This window comes from Lactuca serriola, chromosome 9 (assembly GCF_051521515.1).
Source record: "Lactuca serriola cultivar US96UC23 chromosome 9, Lser_US96UC23_V15, whole genome shotgun sequence".
Lineage (NCBI taxonomy): Eukaryota > Viridiplantae > Streptophyta > Magnoliopsida > Asterales > Asteraceae > Lactuca > Lactuca serriola.
The window spans coordinates 57096231-57104310 of NC_136416.1; the positions used below are offsets into that span (position 1 = coordinate 57096231).

At 37.8% G+C, this 8080-nt stretch overlaps 1 protein-coding gene across 3 annotated transcripts; it reads left to right on the forward strand.

Annotated features, from left to right (window-relative positions):
* The first annotated feature begins 5020 nt into the window (after positions 1–5020).
* On the forward strand, positions 5021–7165 carry LOC145073478 (uncharacterized protein At5g43822-like). 3 transcript variants are annotated; one of them, XM_079020027.1, is made up of 8 exons: positions 5021–5192; positions 5556–5647; positions 5745–5907; positions 5996–6114; positions 6189–6368; positions 6490–6546; positions 6788–6852; positions 6957–7165. In XM_079020027.1, the coding sequence occupies exons 3-8, from the start codon at positions 5776–5778 to the stop codon at positions 6998–7000; spliced, it is 597 nt and encodes a 198-aa protein (XP_078876153.1). In that variant the 5' UTR covers positions 5021–5192; positions 5556–5647; positions 5745–5775; the 3' UTR covers positions 7001–7165. The 3 variants fall into 3 exon arrangements, with proteins under 3 accessions (XP_078876153.1, XP_078876151.1, XP_078876152.1); XM_079020025.1 differs by having other exon boundaries at positions 5581–5647; XM_079020026.1 differs by lacking the exon at positions 5556–5647.
* Positions 7166–8080: the final 915 nt, after the last annotated feature.

Here is an 8080-nt window from a genome sequence, read left to right on the forward strand (position 1 = left end):
CAGGTCTGTTCGAGGAAAACCCTAAATTCGGGACTTGGACCTTATTTAAGTGCCTCATTCTCTTCTCTAGGGTTCCTTTACTGCCTCTTTAACCCTGAATACCAAACCCTAGCCGCCATATCCATTGTTGAGCCAATTATTGCCTTGAAGAGTGCACTAAAGCTTGGAAAAGGAAGAAGGGTCTTGAGGGTGCAAGAAAGGGGCTATAGATCTGGGATTGGGAAGATATTTCTGAACATTTGAAGGTATTAAGTCGTTTCCCTCCCTTTAGATCTATTTTGGTTGTGAGTTTTGGGGCTTTTTAGCCATGATTAAGTTGTCCATTTGAGTTAGAAGCCGGATCTAGAGTTGCTACTTCAGATCTAAGCATATTTTGGTCTTGGAAAGCATAAAGTATCAGCCCTTGAGTTGATTATGAAGCCTTTTTGCCTTAAACCATAGTTTATGGTGTATTTAGCCTAGATCTCCTTCTCTACACATAAAGTTTGCAACTTTACGTGAGGAATAGGCTTGGGGAGGGTAGATCTACAGTTTGGAGCCCATGCATGACTCAAAAGTCCTCTGCATGTATGTAGATATGAATGGACTCGGCGAGTAGTATGAAGGTTAGGAGGAACTCAACGAGTGGGATGAACAGCTCGTCGAGCCGGATGATTTAGGCAGGAACTCGGCGAGTTTGAAGAACAACTCGGCGAGTTGGTTGAAGATTGCCTTGGACTCGGCGAGTCTGTTCTTGGACTCGGCGAGTCAGGTCGTGAAACCCCAAACCCTTCGAGTTGAGACTCGAATCAGTGAGTCGAGTGGAGACTCGGTGAGTTGGATAGGTCAGGACTCGGAAATCGGTAGACTCGGCGAGTCATGGACTGACTCGGCGAGTCGAGTCGCAAAGAGAAGGACTCTGAACATATGAACTTGGCGAGTCAATAGGGTGACTCGGCGAGTAGGGTTGACCTGGAAGGTTGACTTTGACCAGGACTTTGACTTTGACCAGAGTTGACTTGGTTGTCTTTCGGGGGTGGTCAGTTAGACTCAGTGTTGCATTAATATTGGTAGCTCGGGGAGCGAGTGGAGCAGGAGTTCAGAGAGTTGTCGGGCAGCAACTAGTGGGTTCATCAGCCAGTGCAGGTGAGTTTCCCTTTGTATGAATGGGTCTACGACCACAATTCCGGCCCATGTAGTTATGAGTAGAAGACCTGGGGATTAGCCCTAGGCACAGAATGCTAGTATGGTATTCGGGACGAGGTCCAATGATAGAGGGCAGGTGCCCAATGAATGGTTTATGTGATAGTTTATACTTGTTGTCTGTGTGATACTCGTATGTGCCTGGTAGGGAGGTGAGTGTGGGCGAGGTCCCATATCACACCAATAGCAGAGTGTGGATGGTGTTCCACATCTCAGTAGCAGCAGATCAGGGGTGTGGCCCAAGTTAGGGAAGAAGTGAGGGTGGGCTGGGCCCGTACCTCACTATCAGCAGGAGTATGGACGCGGTTCCATGACTCATCAGTAGCAGGACAAGGGCGGGGCCCAAAGATAGGCGAGGCCTTAGGACAAGATCCGTTAGTATGTGTTTAGCTTATGTGATGTGATGTGATATGTTTATGTGCTATTATATGTTAGTGGGCGAGGCCCTGTGACAGGCGAGGCCTAAGTGAAACAGATCTGTATCCGAGCGGGGCTCGAAGCCAGGCGGGGCCTGGAGCGGCGGGGCCGTTGTAGCGGGCGAGGCCCGAGGTAGGGGGCGTGGCCCAGTATGTGCAGTATGTGGTTATGCATGGTATGTGGTAGGGTGGGGAACTCTGATAATGAACATGTGTTTTGGAAATTAATACTCTGATTATAATTGGATTGATGATTTTGCTTTAAGTAATGTTTTATTAAAAAGAAAATTTTTAGTCTTGAATTTTGGGATGTTACATCGTTCCTATGGTGTACATGCAAACCCTAAAGCTTTGGATCTAGTTTGTCTAATGAACATGCAATAATCATCCAAAGCCATAAACCCTAGATCTAGCATACAATAATCAATATTATCATAATATAGGGTTTAGATCTTACATTTGATTGTTATGTAGCAATAACAATCTATTCCTTCTTGTAATTGGCTTATGAAAGCTTAGTGTCATAATTATCACACCTCTAATGGCTCACAAACACAAAGAGCAAGAGGATGACTTCGGAGACGAGAAGGAGGCACCAAAAACGTCCAAGAAACTCCAAGGAATTCTTAGCCGTGTTTTTGGGTGACCTAGGGGTCTTTATATAGTGAGGCTATTAGGGTTTTGAACTAGGAAACCCTAATCTGACTGCTTAGGCCCTAAGCAGCCCATGGAATCCCTCCTTAGAGGCCTTGGACGAATTTTCATGGGTTTCCACATAGATTTCGTCCACTCCAACCTCTATGGAGTCCATTAGCCCAATATCCAACTATCACACAATTGACAGTTCTAGCCCCCTTTATTTAATTAATGTCTTTTAGCCACAAAATTAATTATTATTAATTCTTGAATAATATTAATTAAACAATATGATTTCTCTTTTTATATTATTCATACTCATAATTAATCTCTTTCTCCACAAATCATCCTATCAAGTTGCTTTGGTGAAGGCAACCCAAAAGGACCATGCTCACAATCGGGTCAAGTACATACCAAAATAGTTATGGACTTAGACACTAATCCAACACAAACGTGTTTAGATTGTAACTTTTTTTATAAGATTTCGAACCAAACAATTATGTATGGAGGAAGCACACAAAAATACAGGAAAACTATAACGTGACAGTGGCATATGTGGTATGGACTCTGATTACCTATGTGCTTTGACTCGTCTTCGCAATACTATTCCAGGATTCGACTGTAGTGGTTTCACTAATAAGGACATCCCCCCCCCCCCCAAAAAAAAATCCCAGAAAGCATTGGCGTATGCCATTTTTAGCAAAATCACCAAAGATATGAAAGTCGACTTCGACATGACTGTTAGACAGAAAGCAATTTTTGATTGTCTTCGAGCACCTCACGCTCAAGATTTTTTGCTAACTATCCATATTGATGGCCTCGGCCAACATATGTCTCCTGTAGAGTACCGAACTATCCTTCGTTACCGCATCATGATTCATCTATTCCCAATTGACGAGATATGCCTAGTTTGTCGCAAGGCAAGTTTGGACACTTTTGGGGAACATGCGGTTCGTTGTAGAGAGCTCACTGGTTTCAAGTACCGACATGATGTGGTTAGGAATGTCCTCTTTGATGTTTGTCGTCGTGCTGATACTTCTGTAAAGAAAGAAGCACCAGTGAACTTTTTGACAGACTCGTATAATGGAAGATCCACACTTAGGTCGACTGACATTTTTGTTCTTTGGATGGATAGGAGGGAAGCACGCTTGTGTGGATCTTACTGGGGTCTCTCCTCTCGTCGGTATGAGGAGCGGGGGTTTCACAGCCTGACATGCCGCTTTGAAAGCCGTTGTGTGCAAAGTGGCAAAGCACGAGAATGCATGTATAGAAAATCAACATATGTTTATACCTTTTGCATTTGATACTTTTGGATTTCTCGCGCCAGAGGCAGAAGAGCTCCTCAACAGAGTCCAACAGGTCATGCATTCTGATGTTATATCTCCCAGCTCCACAAATGTTTTGTTCATAAAACACCACGCGAACTTTCTCCCAAAAACAACAGAATATTTGACTATCGCCTTCGATCGGGTCTTGGGAAGCCGAAATCCATTTCTCGGCTAGCTTTTATTCTTCCTCTTTTGTCCATGGGACCTTTTCTTGGGTAGTGTTGGGTCAAACCGTTTTTTAATTTTTTCTTTTTAGGTTGGGGTGGTGGTGAATGTTGAGTTTCCGAAACAAAATCTAGCGAATGAGGGGGTTGTGATGGTTGTAGTTAGAATTGTTGTTGTTGGAATTGTTGGAAAGCTTGGTATTGTTGAAGTTGTTGTTGTTGGAAGGCCGGGAAAACTTGATATTGTTGTTGGAAAAGTGTTGTTTATTGGATAAGGAAACCGGTTTGGGGCAAATTGACAAAGCCACCTTTAGGTGATTCCATGGTCGGAAATTGGTGAATGGTTGTATCTAACGCAAAAGTGCTATTAGGTTTGTGATTTCTAAAGTTTGGGGGGGAGGGGGGGTGTTTTGGTTGGGATCAATTTTTGATTGATATGAAATTGTTGTGTGTGTATTGTGTATAGAGAAAAAAAAGAATGATGTAAAAATGAATGTAAAAATGTGGTATTTATAGATACAAATAGAAGTTAGATTTGTTTTAAAAAAAAATTGTTTAAAAAATGTAGCCGTTCAACGACTACTTCTTTTCCTCTTCTCCCATTTGCCGTTCTCCATCGTCCTCCCAAGCACGAGGCTCAATGAACACGACCGACCACGAGAACCTGGGGTGGTGTGGACGGACCACTATCATGGCCACGTAGACCACGAACTGGCTCGTTGCCAGTATACCGGAAGGTCTAAGAGAAGAAAAACAACGACGCCAAATCAGAAGGTAGATTCAGAATGTTTGAGTTTTGCTTTTGTTTCTTCATCGATCGTTCCAGCGATAGAGTAATGCTCGCCGGAACCGAGCAATTCAATGCCGAATCAACGTTCCAAACTTGTAGAAGCATCCCCAGTCCCCTTCATCTTAGGTTTGTTTGTTTGTTTTTTTTTTTTTTTTTTTTTTTTTTTTTTTTAATCTCAACTTGTAAGAGGTTTTACCTTTTGTGGTTGTTAGGTGTAGAGTAACTACCTACGTAATTTGATGGTATGATCTATCTTTCTCCCTCTTTGTTTAAGTACATCTAGTAAACATTATATATGCCAAATACAACTTTTTTTGGAACTTTTGAGATTTTATTTGAAAAAAAAGTACTACCAGCGGGGAGCTGGCAATTAAAACTAGAAAGCGTAATTTAGCAACATTATGAACTAAATCATCAAATTAGAAGCACGAGAGTATTTTTTTTTTTTTGGCTGATATAGGCTATAGCAACATACTTTTCCATCTATTTCCTTTTTATAAAAAACATAGTAGATTAGTAGCCTTAAGTTTTAACCCCAAAACTCAGATACAAGCATTCACTTGTCTCCTTGAGTGATTCGTGCCATGATACAACACTCTAATCGACGCCGTTTTGATCCTTCTAAAGAGCATTTCCCTTCGACAGAGCCCTAACCTGCGACTGCTACAACATTTAGGTAAGTGGTTGTACTGTTAAAAAAAATGGTATAATTTCTAAGTTTGGCTTTTAATTTTAACACTTCTGATTGAGGCATGATGTCTCAGTTCTTGATCCCTTACATGCATCATATCCCAATTTTCTTGTTCTTTATATGCCTACGCAGGGACACTGTTCGAATTTCGATCATTGGTTTAATTGCTTAATCTGGGCATGTTTTTATTCAATTTAATTGCTACTGACTATACTGATTTATGAAGAATATGTTCTTTTTGGGTTTTGATGCTCCAAATTGGTGTGCTTTGTGTTCATAAGGCTTTAACTTTCATTCTTAATAATCCGAGTGGACACCACACCATGTGTTTGTGTATATGCCTGACAGAGCTATGAACCCCTCATTCTTCCAGATGTTCATACCGGTTATCATGAAGATACTTGGGGTTGAGATTATGACATGTTTACCAAAATTTTGAGGTTAACAACACATTAAACTGTAAACCCAAAATAAATAGGTAAACTTTTAACACGAGTATCAACAGACACTAATCGTGTGTATCTTGCTGGAATATAGGCAAGAATTTGTGTTTTAGATTTGGTTAACAATGGAGGCAACAGTGAAAAAGTTTCAGCAGAAATTTAAGAGGGTGAAAGATGACATGGATAAATGGGACGACCTCCATGCTCGATTAGTGTCACAGTTCAGAAATGCTTCTTCCATTATTGGAAGGTTACAGGTCCTTCACATTCCAATTTCCACATACATAGATTCAATCTCTTGATTAATTCTTATCGATTTTATTTCCTTTTTTACCCTCTTATCAGTTGCTTGAAAGTCCCAAAAACTATGGCTCCCTAAAAAACCTTGATAACATTAAAAATACCATCTTCACAAAACAGATGGAATCCCTTCAGAAGATATTGCTTTCAATGACTAAAACTCTGTAAGTCTATAATAATCCATAATCCTAGTTAATTTATATTTAGCTTAATAATTTTCATATCTTGATGTTTTCAGGGAGGAATTAAATGGTGTTGTTTTTTCTCTTGCAAAAACTGTTCGTGATGCTAAACAGCAAGTGAAAGGTGGTTCTGTTCAGCTTTCAATGAAGCAATTACATCAAAGAATTGGTGTAAAACCAAGTATTGCAGATTGCTTAGAAGGGCTTCGAATTCTACATGAGATGTATCAATCAGAGTATGAATCTATACATACATTATTAATAAATTTAATATTATCAGATATTTTTAATCCTACCATATTATTTTATAATTGGAAATAATATACAGAGGTAGTTTTTTTTAATCAAATGGTGTAGGTATGTGCTTAAATCATCCGTGACATCAGCGCTTGTTAGCCTTGCCTTGAAACCAAGGTATACTTTTGTTACACAAAACTGGACAAGGGCATTTATGTCTTTTGCACAAAGGTCCCAGTCCCACCTTTTTAGATGAGACAAAGAATAAAAATGATTCTCCGATACTACCATTGACATATGTCACAGTCTTAGCTCAATGTATGCCAGATGCAGTACAAGACCATTATGTTCTGAAAAAATTATTTGTAGTACTTGAAGAAAAATTTATATTTATAATTTTTTTTAATGTTCATTGTAGTGTTGGTGATTTACAAAGTCTCGAGCGACTTTTGGTAGATCAACCGAATATCCCGAATGAAGAAGGTAAATAATAAAGTTTTTGAATTTTGAAAGAATGATTGTTTGTTATTACTCTTTTATCTTTGTTTTTGAAGTGCGTATTTAGTTTAATTGGTGTTTTTGTGCAGTGCAATCCATATATGATGTCATATTTGCTGAAGAAATGTGTTGATGGGGGAGAATGTGAAATTAAGGGTTTAGGTGTAGCCGTATAGGACATCAAATCTTCTTTGTTTTATTTTAGTTAAAATGTTAGGGTTTATCAAGAAACTATTTTTTCTACTAATATTGTTTAAACAACAATTTCAAGAAAAAAAATTATGTGTATGTTCAATAATTTGTTTGTTTAGTGTTTTTAGCTTTAAGGAAAAAATTTGAATCAAAGAAAAAGTTTTGTTTGAAAGTTAGCACTTAAATTTTTTATTTTAAACAAAACGTTGTTAACCTGGAAGCTACTTCAAATAACATTTGACAGTTTTTTGTTTTCATGTTTACATTTTACACATTTCAAAAGTTTACAACTATTTTTACTGAACAAGTCTACACAAATAAATATTATAACTTTCAACGAACGATTGATTTTGACAAAAATGTTGATATTACATCCAAATGCGCAATTGAGGCGTCTACATATGTTTATATTTTATTTAATCTTAGTTATAAACTTACAATTACTTGAATATACAAATAATTAATATTAATATTTTGTTTTATTAGAACTTATATTATTAGTGAACATATACTTTATTGAAGTTATATTATTATTGAACATGGAATGATCGGTTGCACAACTACCATATGCCCTTGTCTCTTCGTCAAAACCATGTGAATATAATCTAAATATTTTTTCCAATTGTAAGATGCTCTTAAGTAATTGTTAAAAGTTTCAGTAGAGTAAAACTTAATGAAATGATTAAACTAAAACAAAATTAAATAAAGTTTAGGGCTAATGTCATAAAAACCCTCAAGTTTTCAGGGTTTTGTTGGTTTTGTCCAAAATTGAATTTTATGTTCGTTTTTACCCTAACATTTTCCAAAAAATGTTCGGTTTTACCCATTTACCGGTGATAACAGGTTACCATTATATTAACTTCGCAAAAAAAAACCCCTTAAGTTTACAGTTTTTTAACGTTTTTACTCTTAAGTTTATAATTTTTTTTTACACTTTTACCCTATGTATTTTTTTTTTCATATTATACGTATTCAAACAGAAAAATCATATGAATATGTATATTATGAAAAAATATATACT

Bases quoted from the DNA above. Each gene is read 5' to 3' on its own strand.
- LOC145073478 (XM_079020027.1), top strand. From the start codon at position 5,776: ATGGAGGCAACAGTGAAAAAGTTTCAGCAGAAATTTAAGAGGGTGAAA. The intron at 6,115-6,188 runs GTAAGTCTATAA...TGATGTTTTCAG, and splicing joins CTTTCAATGACTAAAACTCT to GGAGGAATTAAATGGTGTTG. The intron at 6,369-6,489 runs GTATGAATCTAT...CAAATGGTGTAG, and splicing joins CATGAGATGTATCAATCAGA to GTATGTGCTTAAATCATCCG.